The following is a 21521-nucleotide window of genomic DNA, read 5'->3' as shown; positions in this document are numbered from 1 at the left end:
TCTTATATGACAAAACTTAAAACACAAATAGCTGCCCCAATGCTGCACAGAACCTTGAAAATGGAAGTCTCAGAACACTGGCAAAAAGTGTACGCATCCAACACTTTCTGAGAGATACCAACTTCCCTTCCCTGAATATGGTCTACCTCCTTCTTTATTACCATTCTGTTTCACTTTAAGAAATAATTGTTTTCTGTCAGATAAAACTGCCTGGCTATGACTATATGTAACTTTTGTTCAGTCTGATCTGATGAGAAACTGCAGATTTTTGCAACAGCTCTCCTTCAGTAGATCTCACAGTCTTGTTTGATCTCCATTATAGACTTGAGAAACCTTGGACTGAAATCCTGGTGCAAACCTTTTCTACCCTTTCTACCTTTCACTTATCTCTTTGAGATTTTCTCCATATAGATGTCATGGGCTGGAGAAAATCCGGTATGATAACATGCATTTCCTAATACAAGGTGACAAGGGCCACTGCTTAGTAACTGAACCCTTGCTTAGGCTCTGGAACAAAAAACAAAAACGAAAACAAGTCAAAATAATAAGGATGAAAAAATTTGATTCAGGAACACTGACCTATTCTTAGGCTAACAAGTGTTTGGAAGGTATGTAAGTGGATGGGTGAAGATCTGTATGTGAAAGTGGAAGGGAGGCTTCTGAAAAGGACAAAAATGGGCTCTAAACATATTAAGAATGCGAAAGAGCAAGAGACAGAAGAATAGAATAAGACCTAGTAAAATAAAAATGAGTTTACAGAGGGCACTAATAACAGGCATTTAAAATTTTGTTAGTTCGTTTTCTTGGTTATAATTACATATTACTTTTAAATTTATAATATATTAATGAAAATAAGGAAAAAATAAGGGTAAAGATTTTTTGCATTGTGCATTTTGAGATGTTGGATGGGAACACAGCAGTTGAAATGGAAGGACTTATTAGGCATTATTGTATTTGTAATCAGGAAGTTATATCTGTAATTAACCATTACACTATTAAGCAATAAAAATATATGGGTAATAGGATTAACTTTTTTTACATAAATATTCAACTAAATGACTTGTTTTGCTGATAAGATTACATCATTGTTGATTATTCTCCATATAATAATCTTATCCATATAAAAATCAGTACTTCCTATAATATACAAATCATAGCACCTTCAACCAGTAACTTGGAATATAAATTCTTCATAAGGCATTTTATTATAAATATTCCAGTTTTATTTTAAAAAGTCAGAGTGACATTTAAAGTGGAAACTCCCAAGTGAAATGCTATTTACTTATCTATCTAGACTTTTAATATTCTAAAGTCAATCCCTGGATCAAGTTAGACCTCTAGAAAATGCCATATTTGACTTCATTTACTTAGCTCTTACAGAATTACCTCCATTTATTTTAATTTTATTTCATTTTTTTGAGAGACAGGGTCTTGCTCTGTCACCTGGGCTGGAGTACACTGGCACAATTATAGTTTACTGCAGCCTCAAACTCCTGGGCTCATGCATCCTCCCACCTCAGCCTCCCAGGTAGCTGGGACTACAGGCATGCACTAGCATGCCTGGCTAATTTTTTTATTTTTATTTTTGTGGAGATGAGGTCTTGCTATGTTACCCGTGCTGGTCTTGAACTCCTGGGCTCAAGTAATCCTCCTGCCTTGGCCTCCCAAACTGCTGGGACTACAGGCATGAGCCACCATGCCTGGCCATTATTTAAAAATTGCTATTATGCTGTTTACTTTTTTTGAAGATCTCTATCTCAAATAGTCATATTAAACTCTTTATTTATTTGTTGTGGAACTGTTGTTAGGAGCATATTCATTATGTATTTCAAAGTTCCCTATGAAAGGTCCTCAGTGGGAAATGTTTTTTAAAATTGTATCCCAAACAACCAACAACATCATCATCAATATCCCTTGAGAAGTATATAACTCATCTAATTTTCCTTTTTGCCACGTCTTCCAGGAAGCTTAGACACAAATAGGATATTCAATCACATGAAACTATAGTTGTCTTTATGATTAGCATGCTTGCGTTTTTCTTTTTGAGATGGAGTCTTGCTTTTGTTGCCCCAGCTGGAGTGCAATGGTGTGATCTCAGCTCACCGTAACCTCCGCCTGCTAGGTTCAAGCAACTATCCTGCCTCAGCCTCCCAGTTGCTGGGATTACAGGCATCTGCCACCACTCCTGGCTAATTTTTCATATTTCTAGTAGAGACAGGGTTTCACCATGTTGGTCAGGCTGGTCTTGAACTCCTGACCTCAGGTGATCCACCCGCCTTGGCCTCCCAAAGTGCTGGGATTACAGGTGTGAGCCACCGTGCCTGGCCTAGCATACTTGTTTCTTCTATCCAGGTCTCTAATTTACCTTTCTTTCTTTTTTAAGTGCATATTTAAATAGCTTTGTTGAATTTTGTTGTGAATGACCTCATTTTTTCCAGCATTGGCTATCAATAATAACAAATAAAATAATAATGATTTAGAGTTGGTTTAAAGCTTTCATTGGTAACTGATTATATAGGCTAACTAGAATGCAGCAAGTAGGTATAGTGGAATAATTTCCTAGCATAAAGATTCCAAGACTGCTTCACAAAGGGCTTTGGCTATATTTATATTATGGTATACAGTCTTTAAGAACCTCTGTTTTCCAAGCAATTTTTTAATATTGAATAGAGATTTTGATTAATATTGTACTTACATTAATTTGCTCACTGTCCTTCTGTCCTACAGATCCAGGGTTTTGTCTTTTCTGCTCTAAAATATTTCTTCGCTTAGTTTCAACAATTCGTTTTCTTCTCGTAAAAGTAGACCCTTGAACAAATGCCAGCACAATATCAAAAATATGCAAGTTGAGTAGCCAATATATATCCACTACAAACTTTCAAGTTACTTTCAAACATCAAGAAAACTCTGTAAGTTTAATTTATTCAGTTGGCATACTTTATTGAGCTCCTCTTATATGTTCTATGCATGGCACAGTTAAAATGTTGAATTTAACAAAATCCTTGCTTCTGAGGGGTTTATAGTTTAGAGCAGTAACCTCCAGAGCATGATGCAGAACACCAGAAGACTGTGTGACATAATCCACTGGTGTGCTGGAAGAACATATTAGAATTCCAATTCATATTTATTATCTAAAAATTAGAAGTAAAACTTCACTCATGTAATATACGATTGACACTGGCACCCTGGTTATTTTGCAAGGTGGATGCTCATGTAATGCATGAAGTAAACTCAGTTATCTTAAGAGTCAAAATTCCAAGTGTGAGAGGTTGACAGTGGTGTCATGATTCATTAGCTCTCGTAAGCTTCCTGCAATGTACTAAAAATTATGTGTACCCAGGTAAGTGAACTTATGCGTATCTTACAGTATCTTAACAAGCCCTCACAAAATAACAAAGTGGCTAAAATAACTTTTGTAGGGCTTCTACTATATCTTTGGTATTTATTATTAAAGTGAGTTGTAGGTACATGAATGCTTACTATACTATTTTTCTTTGCTTTTTTTTTTTTTTTTTTTTTTTTTGAGACAGTCTTGCTCTGTCGCCCAGGCTGGAGTGCAGTGGTGCAATCTTGGCTCACTGCAACCTCTGCCTCCCGGGTTCAAGTGATTCTCCTGCCTCAGCCTCCCGAGTAGCTGAGACTACAGGTGCATGCCACCACGCCAAACTAATTTTTGTATTTTTAGTAGAGATGGGGTTTCACCATGTTGGCCACGATGGTCTTGATCATAAGGAAATCAAATACTCCATGTTCTCACTTATAAGTGGGAGCTAAACTTTGAATACACACGGTCATAAAGAAGGGAACAACAGACACTGGGGCCTACTTCAGAGTGCAGGGTGGGAGGAGAGCAAGGACTGGAAAACCACCCTTGGGTACTATGCTTACTTCCTAGGTGACAAAATAATCTGTACACCAAAACCTAGTGACATGCAATTTACCTATATAACAAAGTGCACATGTACTCCTGAACCTAAAAGTTAAAAAAGAAACAACAACAAAAAAATAAATGAAGGAGGGGGGAAGATAAATAACTTGCCCAAGGCCATGGAGCCAGTAAGGGGCAAAGCTGGGATTCAGCTCCAATTAGTTGGGTTCTAAAATCTAAACTTCTAGCTCCTACACATATGCTAGTAATTTTCATTCTGATTTGACTGTGTCTCACAGAAATAAATGTATTTTGCATTGTGACCTTGGATACATACATAGTTTTATAAAATATATTTATCCTCACAACATATGATACTTTCTGGTAGTTTCCATTCTAGAATATTCTAATTCTAAAATTAGACTTCATTAAAAAAATACTGGTTACCAGTCGTTGATTTCACAATTGACGAACGAGTCATATCCCACAGTTTAAAAAGCACTGTATTATGCTTATTTCCACCTGTATCAATATGCTAAATGCTACATATGCAAAATATTATAGTTTCCACTGAGATTATTTCGGCAGCAATATAGTTTCTATGTTGTTTTCTATTCTTGGAATTTTCTTCCTCTAAATCTTGAGAAGTCCTCATCTTTATCTAAAAAGCTTTAAACACCTTGCATAAAAATTCCCTTGTTCATGTAACTGCTGTGTCAAGGTTTTATCTCATCCCTCAGTCTGCTCATCAATCTTCTGAAGTCACTTTTGTACTTTCTTGATTGAATTATTTATCTTTGTGCTTTATTGTTCTTTGTGGTTTTGTGGATTGTAAATTATTGATCGCAGTTAAAGACACAGTATATGCCTGAAACAGTTTATGTATTTTTCTGTTCATATATATGTGCTTAAATATTATCTAACAATTAATACAATAGCTGAGAATCTTGCTATTTTTGCAAAAATAATGTAGCTTGCACTGGTATCTCTGGCCAAATTCCTAGTTTCATATGAAAATTCTAGATATGATAGTTTCACCACCACAACTCAAAATAAAGCAACTAATCTTCAATAAAGCATTATATTTTTTAAAATCTGTAGTATTCTTAATTGTAAACACAAAAAAAATACCGGAGACAATCTCAGAATTATAGTTTTGGAAAAAATCTTAGAAGTTAACTAGTTCAACCTGTAACCTATGGATCTAAATTACTCACAGGTGGACGTTCAACTGCTGCTTGAATGGAATAGTGATGAGGAGCCACTACCTCATGGGGGCATCCTCTTCCTTTGCTGGATAGCTCAAATCCTTCCTTATGCTGAGCTGAAAACCTCTCTGCAATTTTTACCCTTTCATTTCAGTTCTGTTTACTCCTTCTTCTTTGTAATAAGCCTTCAAATATTTGTACACAGCTGTCATGTCTCTTAGGCTTGTGTTTCTTTAACTGACTTTTAGACTGAATCTCTCCTCTCATAGCCCTGGGTAATCCAGTTTGTTTATAATTCCTTAAAATATATATTATAAAATGACATAAAGTACAGCAGTACTTCTAAAGATCTGCTTGTTACTGCCTAAAATTATTATCCATCACCTAGGTATTAAGCCCCGGATGCATTAGCTATCCTGATGCTCTCCCCTCCCCACTCCAAGACTCTAGTGTGTGTTGTTCCCCTCCCTGTGCCCACGTGTTCTCATTGTTCAGTTCCCATTTATAAGTGAGAACATGTGGTGTTTGATTTTGTGTTCCTGTATTAGTTTGCTGAGGATAATGGCTTCTAGCTTCGTCTATGTTCTTGCAAAGGACATGATCTCGTTCCTTTTTATGGCTGCATAGCATTCCATGGTGTATATGTACCACATAATTAGAAACCATTTTACACTGTACGACTGAAAAACATTAAAAAGTTTATCAGACTTTTGGTGAAGATGGAGTAAAGGCAACTTTCATATATTACTCTGGAAAACAATTTGGATTACCTAGTAAAGCTGAAAATACACATACCATATGGCTCAGCAACATGTGCATCAGTAGATGTACAAAGCTGTTCTTGGAAGAATTATTCATAAAAGGAAGAAACTAGAAGCAACCCAAATGTCCAATGCCAGGAGAATGAAAACATTGTTTGAACATTCATATAGTTGAATGCGACTGTAGCAATGAATATGAAGTATAGCCAACTAATCAATCTAAAAAACAAAGTTGATTGCAATGCATTCATATGTGGCAAAATTATCAAGAAAATCATGGAATAATTAACATGATTTTTTTTTTTTTTTTTTTTTTGAGATGGAGTCTCACTCTGTCGCCCAGGCTGGAGTGCAACAGCACGATCTCGGCTCACTGCAACCTCCACTTCCCAGGTTCAGGTGATTCTCCCACCTTAGCCTCCGGAGTAGCTGGGACTAAAGGTGTGCGCCAGCACATCCGGCTAATTTTTGTAGTTTTAGTAGAGACAGGGTTTCACTATGTTGGCCAGGCTGGTCTTGAACTCCTGACCTTGTGATTCACCCGCCTCGGCCTCCCAAAGTGTTGGGATTACAGGTGTGAGCCACCGTGCCCAGCTTAACGTGAAATTCTTCATGGTGTTCACGTCTGTAACAGAGGAAGGGGATGCAGTTGGGAAGAAGCATATAGGGCTTCGTAGGTATTGGGATTTTTCTTTTCTTTCTTATTTTATGTTTTTTGGAGACTGAGTCTCGCTCTGTTGCCCAGGCTGGAGTGCAGTGACATGTTCTTGACACACTGCAACCTCTGCCTTGGGATTGAAGTGATTCTCCTGCCTCAGCCTCCTGAGTAGCTGGGATTACAGGCGCCCACCACCACGCACAGCTAGTTTTTATATTTTTAGTAGAGACAGGGTTTCACCATGTTGGCCAAGCTGGTCTCAAACTCCTGGGATCAAGTGATCCACCTGCTTTGGCAACCCAAAGTGCTGGGATGACAGGTGTGAGCCATGGCACCTGGCCACTATTGGTGATTTTCTATTTCTAAAAGTGAGCAATGGGTACAGGGTTCTCTTATGATTAGTCTTAACTTGTTCTTATATGCCACATACATTCTTTTCTATGTCAGATATATTTCACAATTAAAACTTTAAAAAGCATGCCAGGCACCATGGCTCACAACTGTAACCCCAGCTACTTGGGAGGCTGAAGCAGGAGGAGCTCCTCAGCTCAGGAATTCAAGATCAGCCTGGGCAATGCAGTGAGTCCCCACCTTAAAAAAAAAATAAAGGCACCCCCCCCAAACTGTAAACAGTAAACTGAATGCAAATAAATGTATGACTTAATAGCTATTTCTGCTAAACTGAATTTTACTGGTTTTGATTTGCCAGTTCAGTTAGCCAGGATGATTCTGAAGCTTGCTTCCAGCCTCGATTTCATCAGTAACTTCCTTTGATACTCTGCACTATCCACAAATTGTATAGATTAATGTACTATTTTTTTCCATGTATATTACTGAAAAAATTGTTGTTATTAAGAGTTTAAAAAAAAACAAAGTAAGGCTGGGCACGGTGGCTCACACCTATAATCCCAGTACTTGGGAGGCCTAGGGAGGCAGAGCACCTGAGCCTGAGCTCAGGAGTTTGAGACCAGCCTGGGCAACATGGTGAGACTTCATCTGTACCAAAAATACAAAAAATTAGCCAGGTGTGGCGGTGCGTGCCTGTGGTCTCAGGTACTGAGAGGGCTGAGGTGGGAGGATCGCTTGACCTTGGGAGGCAGAGGTTGCACCAAGATCGTGCCATTGCACTCCAGCGCGGGTGACAGTGAGATCCCTGTCTCAGAAAAAAATAAACAAAGTAGCTCAATATTTAGGAACATAGATTCATAATGCCTTAATTTTGAGTATGCCACTTACACTAGCTATGCAATTTATACAGTCAGTTATCCTCTATGTGACCCAGTTTCCTCATCTATAAAATGGGTGTAAGAATATTACTCACCTCACAGATTTATTGGGAGGATTAACTTTGTTTCAATATTTAAAGTGCTTAGTGATTGGAACATAATAAATGTTACCTAATTTTTGCCTAGGATATTTCCTCATCTATAAAATGTGACAGTTTAAAGGAAATTGTCACATTGGTCCTTTCTAGTAATCAAATTTTTGATTCTGTGAAGATATTCTTAATAATTATTGGAAAAGAAAAATGTATTCTTTTTGAAATCAGATTTAAATAATGTGTCAACATCATTTGGCTTTCAAAAAAATGGAAGTAGAATCTATGTATAGAAAAGTGCACGAATTGAAAATAAACAGATTATATATCCAAACCCAGATTTCACAGCCACTCATGTCAAGAAACTGAATATTACTAGCACCAAAAATGCTCCCCTCATTACCTGTTTCTATATACTCCCCTGCCATAATTTTACCTGTTTTTGATATAAATGGAGCAGAATATGCATTTTTATTGTGCAATATGGTTCTTTTGCACAATATTAAGGTGTAAGGTATACCCACACTGCTGTTTTTCAGCAATAGCTCATTTATATTAGAGTATTTCATTAAATGAATAATGGAATTTAACTCTATTTATATATTATACTATTGAAGAGCATTTTGAGTTCTTTATATCTTCTGGATATAAGCCCTTTGTCAGTAATATGCATTACAAATATTCTCCCACTCTGTGGTTTGCCTTTTCAATCTGGTAATGGTTTTTTGGATGAAAATAGTCTCTCATTTTAAGAAAAATGAGCAGTGAAAGTATTTGATGAGGAAAGAGAAGTGGGGAAATTAGAGGTTTGGGAAGGATGTTTGAAATAATTATTTCAAAGGAAGGACAGTGAATTTACGAGAGAAACAGTAGGAATACTCAGTAAGGTTGCTCATCAGAAAATGTGGATCATAAATCTACAGTATAGCCAATATGCCTGGCACATTGGTATGAATTTTCTCTGCTACTTAGAAGGAGGCAGAGAAAAAGTAAATAATTTTTTCCCCTGGGTGGGGGAGGGTTGTTTGATTCCTGTGACAAAAAAGACCAAGAGGCAAAGAGCTTAGGATATTGGTAAAAGAACTATTGAAATGATGAACCTGGCCAGGCGCAGCGGCTCATGCCTATAATCCTAGCACTTTGGGAGACCGAGTGGGAAGATGGCTTGAGCCCAGGAGTTCAAGACCAGCCGGGGTATCATAGGCAGACCCTGTATCTATATAAAAAAATTAGTTGGGCATGGGGGTGTGTACCTGTAGTGCCTGAAAGGTTGAGGTGGGAGCACTGCTTGAGCCCAGGAGTCCCAGGCTGCACTGAGCCATGATCATGCCACTTTGCCCTAGCCTGGGGCACAAAGTGAGACCCCCATCTCAAAAAAAGAAAAAAATAATAAAAAGAAAAAGAAATGGACCATTAAATTTAAGCTGGGTAAGGAATAGAAAATAAAGAGCTGATGAATTGGAAAGAAAGAGATGATGAATTGGAATGAGAAAGTAGAGAAAATACTGGACTGAAGAAGCCCGGTAGGGTAGAAGAATGGGAGGAGTAAGAGTAGGGAAAAGAGAGGAGAATGTGCTTAAGTAGAGGAGTGAGTGAGTTTGCTTACTATCTGGGTAACAGGATCCATACCCCAAACCTCAGCATCATGCAATATCCCCATGTGACAAACATGCACATGTACCCTCTGTATCTAAAATAAAAGCTGAAATAAAAAAAAGAAGTAGAGAAGTTATAAATGTTGACGAGGTCCAGAATATAGCAAAGGGAATGGGTACTTGAGGCAGAATTGTATAGAAAGTTATTAGAGATGAAAAAGGAGTGAGGACGATCAGGGTGTTTGCTCATCCATATAAAAGCTGAACTATCCAGTATGATGGCAAAGACTTTGTATGGAAATGAAGACTGTGAACCAAATATCAAAGCCATCGTTTAGGGGGGAAATAACTTGAGACATCAGGAGGTGGTATAGTTGAATGGCTTGGATCTAATTGGAAGAGGTTTTCCTAGAGAGTTATGCTAGAGTGTTCTGGAAATGCTAATTGAGAACAAGATGCTCTCTACAACTGTCAACTCTGGATGCATAAGGGTATAAAAATAAAATGAACTGGCAAATAAAAGTGTAGGAAAAGAAATCCCACAAATGCTCACTGTACTATAATCCAGTATTAACAAAGAGTTCACATGAAGCATTTTATATTTAAACAGTTTTGGGAAAAAAGCTTAAATGACTGAACATACAAAATATTCAGTATTGTTAATATTGTTATATTTTTGAAGTAATCACTGTATTAATATGTATAGATATTTACAACAGTGTGAATATTTAAGAACATTTAAGAATGTTAAAATTCATTATATTTTCCAATGTCCCTTATATGAAGGTCCGAGAGAGAAGTACCTCCTTTGATTAAATGTCGGGAAAATATTGGTTTCTCCAGATAAAATGTATCCCATTCCTTTATCAGGGAATCAGATAATTTTAATATGCTACCCTTTTGTACATATATTGGGAAACTGTAAGTTTCCTAATATTTTTCTTAATTAGCAGAGTGCGATATATGATATTTGCTTAATAACTATATTTACTATACGGTTTTAGTACAAAAAGCACAGGACTTGGAACCACAGAGATCTGGATCAAAATACCAATTCTGCTATTTACTAGCTCTTGACCTTGGATAATTCTGCTTACTTCTTTGCAAAACAGTGTCTTAAAAATATTTATTTCTCAGTATTATTAGAAGGTTTAAATCAGATAATAAGTATAAAACACTTAGTACTGTGACTGGTACAAGGTAGAAACTCAAAAAGGGTAACCATCATTATTTATTTTAGAATACTTAATCTGTATGATACCTTCATTTTTTGAAGTGTTGTGAAAACTAAAGTTACATTTTGAAATGACTGGATTAAAAAAATCGTAATTTTAGTGACAGAAACAGTTTTTTAAAATCTAGATTTTTGTAGACAAGTAATGAAGATTATTAGATTATAGTGTCTGCATTTAGCTTCCCTTCCGCTAATGTGGCTTGTATCCATTCAATTCAAGTAGAGTCTGGGTGATTACTAAGTGCCAGACACTTGTTAGGATCTGGGGATACTGTGATGAATTACATAAATGTCCCTTGTCCTTAAAAACTCATGGTTTAATTGAAGATGACTTTGAATATTAAATTTTAAACTCTCATTATATATCAATATTTATTCATACCTTTGGAAAAACAAGAGTTGTTTTTCTGATGGCCTCCAGACTCCAGTCCTATTTCTCAATAGGCAACTGTTTCCTATTGGCAGGAAAATGTATTGCTTTCTAGTTTATTCCCTCATAGGAGGAAAGAAGTTTTATGAGAGTCAACTAGCTAGTAAGGGCAATGGCATTCTATAGAGATTAATTTTCAAAAATATTTCAAGGCAATGATATCATTTTTTTGCTCTCACAAAAACCAATAGAGCAGATAAAAGCGGAGCTACCACACTTTGGGAAAGGGAATGGGAGAATCAGGTATATCTAATTAATATTAGTTTATAGCAACTCAATTTAACAAACATTTTAAAGAAAAATGAATATAATTACATGTATTCACTTGTTTATAATAATTTAAACAATATTTTTCACTGTGCTTTCTTTGATGGAAAATTTGACTACAATAGTAATGACAGAATAATATGGGACAAGAATCAGATCCTATTCCTTGTCCTTCCTCTTAAACTAACAGGAAAAGTCATGGAAAAAAATGGAGGCTGGCAAAAGTTTCTAATTTCAGTTGAGCACAGGTTGGCTCATTCTCTTAAAAACTTCAGCTACTAATGTCACAATGTTTTTTTTTCTTTTTGAGATGGAGTCTGGCTCTGTCACCCAGGCTGGAGTGCAGTGGTGCACAATCTCGGCTCACTGCAACCTCCGCCTCTTGGGCTCTAGGTTCAAACGATTCTCCTGCCTCCTCCCATGCAACTGGGATTATAGGCATGCGCCACCATGCCCAGCTAATTTTTGTATTTTTGTAGAGACAGGGTTTCGCCATGTTGGCCAGGCTGGTCTCGAACTTCCAATCTCAAGTAAATTCGCGAACCTTGGCCTCCCAAAGTGCTGGGATTACAGACATGAGCCACTGTGCCTGGCCAAAAATCACAGTATTACAGGAGGTAAGTTACTTCTTTTTTTTTTTTTTTTTTTTTTGGAGACAGAGTCTTGCTCTGTCATCAGGCTGGAGTGCAAGTGATGCGATCTCGGCTCACTGCAACCTCTGCCTCCCAGGTTCAAGCAATTCTCCTTCCTTTGCCTCCCAAGTAGCTGGGACTATAGGCATGTGCCACCATGCCGGACTAACTTTTGTATTAGTAGAGATGGGATTTTGCTATGTTGGCCAGGCTGGTCTTGAACTCCTGGCCTTAAGTGATCCACCCACCTGGGCCTCCCAAAGTGCTGGGATTACAGGTGTAAGCCACTGTGCTCGGCCTGGAGGTAAGTTATTTCTATACAGCTATTGTTTAATACTAATATTTACATAGTATGTATGTCCATACATAAATAGGAACAATTTCACATGACTTTAACAAAGGTGTACATTTTATCAATAAAAAGCTATAAATTTATTCTTACCCGTAGCCCTCTTATTTTGATGCAGGACATTATGCCCTCTTTTCCACAAGGGAACCGATTCTTCTTCAGCAGTTCTTGGAGTCACAGATGGATAACTTTCTTCACAAACAGGACTTCTTTGGGTGCAATATAATGTCCCATCTTGCTGGGCAACTGCTTGAGTGCCATTTGAATAATTTATTTTTGCAAAAGTTTGGCAGTCTGAAGAACAATATGATGGCAGTGATGGTATCACAGTGACTAGATCAGAACAAGCATTTGACAGTGGAGAACTACTTTCCTGATTCCACTGATTCAAATTGTGTTCTGTTGGAAGCACATGTTTTGAATTAAAACCGTTATGTGTAATAATGTTTTGAGGCTTTTCAGGAGTTACTGATTGACACTGAGACACCTGTATATTTTTACCACTTCTAATATTTGATGTAGATTGGGGAGGAGGACGAGGTATAATTAATTTTCCCTGAGCTTGTGTAAATATGTTGACTTTGCTTGCAGATTGTGGTTCAATGACAGTGCCTTTTCTGTTTGTACATATAAAGCCTGAATGGACTTTTGCAGATCCTGGTTTTCTAATTATTTTTGCTCCACCTCTTTGTGGCTTACCTTGCTTAGTTTTAGAATCATCATGTACAGGGATTTTACTTTCCTCTTTTTTTGAGGGTGGCCAGGCATGTTTAGCAAAATTATAACCTGAAGGTATAAAACAGTTCAAAGGCGTATGGTCTGCTCCAGTCGTAACATTTTCAGAGATAGAATCCTCCCTGGACTTCTTTCTAGCAGCAGAATTTACAGCACAAGCAGAAACACTAATTATGTTGCTTCCAGCACCACTTTGAATGCAGAATTTTTGAGAATGCTGTTGAGTTATTCCTGTTTTATTCTTCAGTGAATGACTGTGTTCAGCATTGTCTTCTATACTGCTAGTTTCATCAAACCACCTCAGTTTTTTAATAGTCTTTGGAATTTCTGCACCTTTTTCCCTTTCCTTTGTTAATTCAATACTATCTTTGATAGCTGCTGCTTTTTGATTTCCAAACTTAAAGCTCTGATTTATGATTAATGCCTTAAGATAACCATGTTCATATTTAGATTCTTTCTTTAAAATACTTTTAAGAAACCTCACACCATTTCTCTCATGGATGTTGTATTTCATTTTCTTGTGCTGGCCAACAAAGTCATAATTAGAAGTTACATTAGACAAGGATGATGTTTCAGCGAATTTTTGTTTTTCATCTTTTGAATCCGGATTGTGAGGTATATAGGCATCTTGAAAACTGTCTGAAAATAAAGGCAACTCTCCCTTATTGCAATTAAAATATTTTATCTTTTCTTCTTCACCATCTTTCAATTCATCAAACTTACCAGAACACTGCACTGCATCAATTTCTTTTATGTGTATACTGTTCTTTGCTGAAGGTCTAGCTGACTGTTTATTAGATGGCAAAACTAAAGGCGTTGCCACTGGTACACATGAAGTAGGAATTGAAGTAGTTCCATTTTCTTGATTTAATTCAGAATATTTCTCTTGGTCTGGAAATGTAGCCACTTCCTGGGTTGGAGAATCTGAAGTGCTTTGGGATTTGCTAAATTTAAATGTTGGGCTCTCAGTAACTAACGGCCTCTCTCTTTTGAATACTCCAGAAGTGGAGTCAGTTATCTTTATAGTGCTAGTTTCAGAGGTCTTTTCACATTTTTTATCTAGTACAAATATAGGTGGGCTAGGTACAAAGGGTACTGAATTATTAGCAGTATTTTTGGCTCTTTCCACTGTTCCATTCAAAGAAGACGGATTTTGTTCTTTACTATTAAAATATTCCCATGAAGGTAGAACATTAGATTTACTTAAAATATCTGAGAAAGGTGTGACATCCTGAGTATTTGAAGCATCTACATTTGTAAGCCAATTATTTATATGTTGAGTTTTAGAGAATGCCAGTTTATCTTCATCAAAGCAGCTGAGTTTAGTTGATTGCATATTTGCTGGTTTGAGGGAAATGGTATTCCACTGGATGGATGTGGAATGCTCCTTATTAAGTGTTAAATATATTTCTTCATGCTCTGTAGGCTCAAGACTGTCTATACTTGAGAGGGTTTCAGAATTGGTTATCTGATTAACTTCATCACAAAATTTCTGGAAAAAAAAGAACACTGTTTTATAGCTTATAAACTTTTAAATGCCAAGATTAATGATTCAACATACCATTGTTACTGAGCCCAAATCTCCTTGCATATAGAGTAATATGACTATAAATATCGTGGGTATATAAATAATTCTTATCGCTGCAGCAATCCTCAAGGTAAAAAATAGGGAGGTAACAAAGACTTATAATATAGTATGCTTGCTTTGATTTCAACTCCTAAAGTAATACCTGCTTATTCTAGCCACAGTTATAACTTAGAAAATATTTTTGTTACTGCTATTCCATTTAGAGTATGAAGTTTCTTGAAGGCTTAGTAATAGCAAGTGAGATTCTGAAAAATAATTATTTACAAATTGTATTTTTTCCTAAAACATTCACTGGACTTGAATGAGGCTCCTAAAAGCTCTGCGATCCTAATGTGAGCCTCCTGTTAGTAGGGGCTACATCTTTTTACAAAACTTAATTTTGTGGATTGTAGTAAGGCTTTTAACTCTGGCTACATGTTAAAATCACATAAAGAACTGTGTAAAATATCTATACCTGGGTCCTGCTGATTTAACACTTGGATGGGGTCCATATATTGGTATAATTTAAATTCCCCAGGTAATTTTCATATGGGTTTAGACTCAAAAACTATTGACTTTAATGACTCCTTTTGGAGGTTTAGCATAGCAGTAATTTCCATAAATTCCACAGACATTTTCATCACTATTTCAGTGAAATTTACATGAAATTTATCAGTCTTTAATAAAATTTCAAAATTACTTCAACGTATGGTAAATGTTTAAAAATATTTCTATTTTCTCACACATATCTAGAATGCTTTAATCTATATCACATACACAGAAATAAATTTTAAGAAGACATTAAATTGTATATCTAGTCAAAATGCTGAATGGAGAGAAAATTGATATCCCTTAAGATTTATTGTACATTTTAGATTTATCTAAAATATGAAAATTTTAAAAATTTACATACTATGGTATCAGACGAAATTACATTCTTTTTTTAGCCTAGTAAGTAAACTAAGAACTAAAGTAAACAAATTACAGAATACAAATATTTTAATTTACATAGTTAGTTCTTATTGATTTAGTATTATGGAGTAAGTTTTAAAAATTATTCATGAGAGTTTTATAGTTTTAGCATTTAGTCCCTATTTATCACATCCTTTGGCATACTTCTTAAAGTGATAGTCACTCAGCCAAACAGGGAATAAAACAAAGCACAGCTACTTCAATGCCTGTTCTTGGAACTAAGTTGTTTTAACTGATAATGATGATGAAATCAGGCCTGGAAGGCATCCTTTGAGGTTACATCTAGAGAGACACAGAAATTTGCATTAGAAGATCCTTCTAGATATAAGTATGACATCCATGGCTCTAAGATTTCAGTTTGCATAGGTCTGTAATTGCTTCATCTCCCAAATCACCTCAAAAGAAGTTTGGCAATTTCTGATTTCATAAACAATACTCTTTTTTTTTTTCAGATTTTTTTCCACCATTAAATAATGAAACATGATCAACTTCAAGTTTTGCTTATAAGTTACATGAGCGGTCCATCTTATCTTTATTGCCCTGCATGTAACATATCTTTTTTCCCTCTGGCTTTAATCTGATTGTTACGTGCCTTTCTGTGGTATGTGTGTGTGCATACACTTATCCTTCTTGGAGTTTGTTGAGCTTCTTGAGTCTGTGGATTTACAATTTTCATCAAATTTCTAGCATTTCCAGTGATGGTTTCTTTAAACATTTCCATTCCCACTTTGTGAAATTTTATTTAAATTTAAATTTTAATTAAATGTGTTGATGGCTTTATATGGACTCACAGATCACTAACAATCTGTTCATTTTTTTTCCAGCCTTTTTCTCCTAAAGCTTCAGCTTGGATAATTTCTATTGCTATGTTTTCAAGTCCACTAATCTTTTGTTCTGCAATTACTGCAAAGTTAAGCCCATCCAGTCAATTTTTCATTTCTGACAGTATGTTTTTCAGATTTAGAAGGTCTGTTTATTTCTTTTTTAAACTGTTTTTCTTATGTGCATTTTTACTTTAATTCCTTGAAAATATTTATAAAAATACGTTAAAATTCCTTGTTGGTTAATTCCATCATCTCTGTTATTTCTGTCTGATTATACTGACTACTCTTCTCCTGGTTATGGGTCATATTTTCCTGATTCTTCATATGTCTAGTAAGTTTTGATTGAATGCTGACATTGTGAGCATCATGTTATTGAATATTTAGATTTCATAGTCTTCTTTAAGAAAGTGTTGGCCAGGCATGGTGGTTCACACCTGTAATCCCAGCACTTTGGGAGGCCGAGGCGGTCGGATCATGGGGTCCAGAGATTGAGACCATCCTGGCCAACGTGGTGAAACCCCGTCTCTACTAAAAGTACAAAAATTAGCTGGGCGTGGTGGCAGGCACCTGTAGTCCCAGCTACTCGGGAGGCTGAGGCAGGAGAATTGCTTGAACCCGGGAGGCAGAGGTTGCAGTGAGCTGAGATTGCACCACTGCACTCCAGCCTGGTGACAGAGTGAAACTCCATCTCAAAAAAAAAAAAAGAAAAAAAAAAGAAAAGAAAAACAGAAAAAAGTGTTAAGTTTTTTTGTTTAATAGGTAGCTTGGGTTACTAGTGGATCTTTTTAAGGCTTATTCAGGCAATATACCAACATAGAAAGCCTAGGTGATCATAAGGCTTACGTCATTTGTTTCCCCTTTTCAAGATCACATCCTGCACTGCCTCTGGCTCATGTCTAAAAGCAGTTGTTTTATATATTTTATTCATAATCATAGTTGTTTATGGTAGGAAGGCACATCACGATAGCTGCCAGGAATCTTCTGTTTTGCCTTCTTAGCCTTGCCACTGTTGATTGTTGGATGAATCAGGTCAATGTTATGAATTTAATCTTGATATTGGCTTATTAAAAATCTCATAAATGTGTATAATTATTAATGAAAAATAAAGTACATGGATGGACATGTAGGAAAATCAGCTGATATCTGTATTCAGTTGTGGAAAAAATAACAAAGTATATGCCCTTCTAGGGATAGATTACAAACATCATTTCTAGTGAATCCTGCCATATTTCCATTAAGAAACTAATACCTACATCTTTATACTTTTCTGGTTGCTTTTTATAATACAATCTCTAACAATAATACATTACATTTTACTTTCAAAGGTAAGGAAAAAACTAAAAAATTATTTCTATAGTTTCTATGATGAATTTGTGCTGATTCCTCCACACTCTTTCAAGGCCACTCTTAGCTAGTAAGATATTTCTTTAGTGGAGAACATTGCAAAAGTGGAGCAAAATTAGTACAAGGAATTAAAATATTAACAACATTTTTATAGTTTCATACTTGCAAATTGCTTAGATGCTGATCTTCTAGGCATTTCTGAGTTTCCTCCAGTTTAAGCTGGAACACATTTTTGCTAGTAGCCAAGGTTGCCCTCATGTTTTCATTCATTTCTTTATCACAATTGATTCTGGATAAGAGTTGTTTCTGATGTTTGTGATCATTTTTTGATAATGCTGAAGGCAAGGCAGAATCTATAGCTCTGTGAACCAGACACAGAAAGCGCTTAGTACATTTAAATAAAGTTAACTTCTTTCTATATGTATATACATGACACATTTGTGTAATATGTGTGTGTTTGTCCAGGTAACCACATATAAGGATATTGGAGAAATATATAGACATGTTAGAATGAGAATTTAAGGCAATCAATAGTAGAATAAAAATAGTTGTGAGACTAAAGTGCCAGTAAAGAACTCCACCTTCATATAGGAATGCCCAGTAATTAACGGCTTTGAGGGATATTATAACCTATCCCTCTATCATCTGGGACAAGGGTAGAAGTAATTCCTGTGTAGAGTTAGTCCTCAGGTCTTTAAGAGCATTCCTATATGGATAATAATATACTGCATTACCCTTCTTTCTGAGTTGATGTCATGGCTGGTAGGTTAGGAAAAAACTGTAACCCTAATAGTGTTGGTTGAAGATTCAAGCAGATAGAAAATATAAACATTGCTTGTCGGGGTCGGCAGGAATTTCCTCCCTATTTAACTAGCTTTGGGAACTTGGATCTTCCTCAATGGAGGCCAAGTACTCACTTATTTTCAGTTATTTCAGGAATATAAATAGGAATATAAGCATGGTTTTTATGCCACAGAAGTGTACCCTTAATATACCCTTAATATACACAGAAGTGTACCCTTAATATAAGTGTACCCTTAATATAGAGTCTACCTTTACTATGCTAAGGGGTCATTCAAACATTTTCAGTGCATGACATCATTTTCTATTAGAATTTTGTACCTTCTGCAAAGCTATAGCATGTTACATTTCAGTACATATACAAAGTGAAAGCAAAGAACTAAAGAAGATTTTTGGGGGAGGATAGGATGGGGATGAGACTATCATATAGCTGAATGCTGCTGCACTGGGGCTGGCAGTATGAATCCCAAGAGCATTTATTCCTAATTCAATTAAATTATTAAATTATTCCCACTTTAATGAGAATAAAAATGTTTTGGAAGGTGACGATGGTCACATGTGATATATACCGATTACCTATCTCCAATATCCATATATATCTTTATTTGGACAGACTGGAGTAGTCAAGGTCAAAGATGACTAGATTCTTAACTATCCCTTTGTGATCACACATTTAATCAGGGAGAGCAAGAAGGTATTTAATACAAGTTCCTGAACATTGAGAGTATGTTTCTGTCTCTTCCTTTTACACTTTCCTACTCTTACATAATCCTTCCCCTTCAGTTGCCCTTCCCAAACAAAATATTGCTATATCTACAAAATATCTAATAAACTCAATTTATTTACCTTTAAAGTTGTCGTCTGTCAACTTTTTCTTCTCTATTCCTTTCTTCTCTACTTCACTTTCTTCTCTTCTCTTCTCTACTTTCTTCCCCCAGTGAGGAGGATTGAAGGGGTGGATAGGAATAAAAGGAGATGGGGAGGTAGAAACAGAAGGAGAGTGAAGAATAGGGGGAAAGGAAGAGGAAATCATAAAGGAAGAAGAAACAGGAGAAATTGGAGAGGGAAAAGCTAAATAAGTTGGAGGCAAACCTGGAGAGGAAGATGAATGCAAAGGAGAGGAAAAAAGAGGGATAGATGAAGGAGGTAAGGATGGAGAAGTAGAAGAGGAAGTCGAAGAAGAGGAAAGAACAGATGAGGAGGAAGAAAACGGTATACAGGCTGAAGAAAAGGATGTCGAAGTAGAAGGAGATGAAGGCAAAGAAGAAGATGAAGAATGACAGGGAGATGCAAGGGAGAGAACTGAGGCTGGTAGATGATCTGCAAAGGCCTTGGGCTGATTTGACAATGCTGTGGCTTGTGGAACAGATCGCTGGACTGACTGAAAAGAATCCAAGCTAGCAGGATGTGCAGGCAACGGAGTGACATAAGAAAGAGTGGGGACTGGTGGATGAGGGGAGTGACTGGATAAACAGGAAGGCTTCAAAACAGGGAGAGGTTCCAAAGGGGTTGGGGAAACAACCAGTCGAGCTGGAAGGGAACGACGAACAAGGGCAGGCATTAGAGTGGCTGCGGTAGAACGCTGTGCTGGAAGGAAATGTTTGGGTCTGAAAGTTTTGTAAAATAACTTGTTCTGTGAGTCAGGGTCAGGAATGACTGGAGACCTTTGGGGTGGATGGGGTAGATGGCCAGGTAGGCAAGAAGGAATTGGTGCTGGTAGATGAGGGAAACTGCTAGAAATGCTGGAAGTAGCCGGGGTTGGAGGACGAGGACGATATTTAATTGGGTAAGACAGTAATGGGACTGGTGCAAAGGTCTTTGGAAGAGTAGAGGGTACAGATGGATGGATAGGCAGTATATGGGGCTGGTGGGTAGGAGAAACAGTTGGGTAGCTAGGAAGAATTTGGAAGTGGTGGGACCGCAATGGGACCCGCGGAGGAGACAGTTGATCAGGTAAGTAGGGGTCAGGTGTGGAGACAGCTGGACAGGCAGGAATGGATCTGCACAGGTGGAAAAGCATTTGGACAGGCAAGTAGAGAGATAGCCTTATTAAGATTTTTTTTTTTTTTTGGTTTATTGGGCTGCCTCTAGGCTTTTGATTCATGTTTTTTTTTTTTTTTTTTTTTTTTTGTCCATAGGGTCCATGCATGATCTTCCTTTGATCAATCAGTGTCCTCTCACATGGACTGAAAAATGTACATAGCTTATTCAGGTTCGCCATTTCTTATTTCTGGCTCTTAGAGTATTTTCACTTCTCAGAAGCCTTTTACTCATACAGATACAGGAATATGGGCTGGACAATCTGGTTTAAAGCATGCGTTCAAAGGGCAAATAGAGGTCAATAGATAACTGCTCAGCTCTGGCCAGATTTCTCAGTGTAGCACGTAGTTCAGGATCAACTGCCACAACACAAATACATGGATATTGGAGATAGATATCTAGCAGTATCATTTTATTGAAGTTTAACCATTTAATACAGGAGAAAATATATCTCCCTTTTACCTTACACCTTCCAGAATGGTCAAGCACATTAGTTTTATGATAAGGATTTGGTGGTGATAGAAGACTAATTACTTCTTATATTTTTAACTTTACTCCCTTATTAATATTTTTACGTCTCACTATTTGCTGAAGCAGCTTCTATGTTCATGAGAACCTATTCTCTGATTTGTCTTGGGGCCTAAGCGCTAAATGCCCTGCACTTTATCGTACTTTTTTTTTCTCATTTACATGATCACATCGCCCACATCTTGTTTTTATCTACCACTAACATTTTCCACATTAGAATAATCTTACTGATATACCTCTGCTTCTTTGTAAGCCCCTTATTTCATGGCATTACTTTATTTCTTAATACAGTGAGGTTTACGTTCCACTGAAAATGTATTTTTAATATGATAGTAGTTTATCAATGATTTCAGCTTAATCAAATTTTCAATAAATAAAAATATGCCCACT

General features: G+C 36.6%; 1 protein-coding gene across 3 annotated transcripts in view; it reads right to left on the bottom strand.

The window, feature by feature from the left end:
* The window catches only part of CEP126 (centrosomal protein 126), a 76665-nt gene that overhangs the window by 19106 nt on the left and 36038 nt on the right, over positions 1–21521 (bottom strand). For 2 of the 3 annotated variants that reach the window (XM_001095649.5, XM_015115537.3), the window contains exons 5-7: positions 17925–18123; positions 12414–14547; positions 2696–2808 (exon numbers count right to left, since the gene is read on the bottom strand). In XM_001095649.5, coding sequence (XP_001095649.5) covers positions 2696–2808; positions 12414–14547; positions 17925–18123 — 2446 coding nt within the window. Of the gene's footprint in view, positions 1–2695; positions 2809–12413; positions 14548–17924; positions 18124–19409; positions 20094–21521 lie in introns of all 3 variants that reach the window. The other variant, XM_015115538.3, reaches the window with a different exon arrangement.

The sequence above is a fragment of the Macaca mulatta genome, chromosome 14 (assembly GCF_049350105.2).
Source record: "Macaca mulatta isolate MMU2019108-1 chromosome 14, T2T-MMU8v2.0, whole genome shotgun sequence".
Taxonomy (NCBI): Eukaryota; Metazoa; Chordata; class Mammalia; order Primates; family Cercopithecidae; genus Macaca; species Macaca mulatta.
This window is presented reverse-complemented; position numbering and strand designations above follow the sequence as displayed.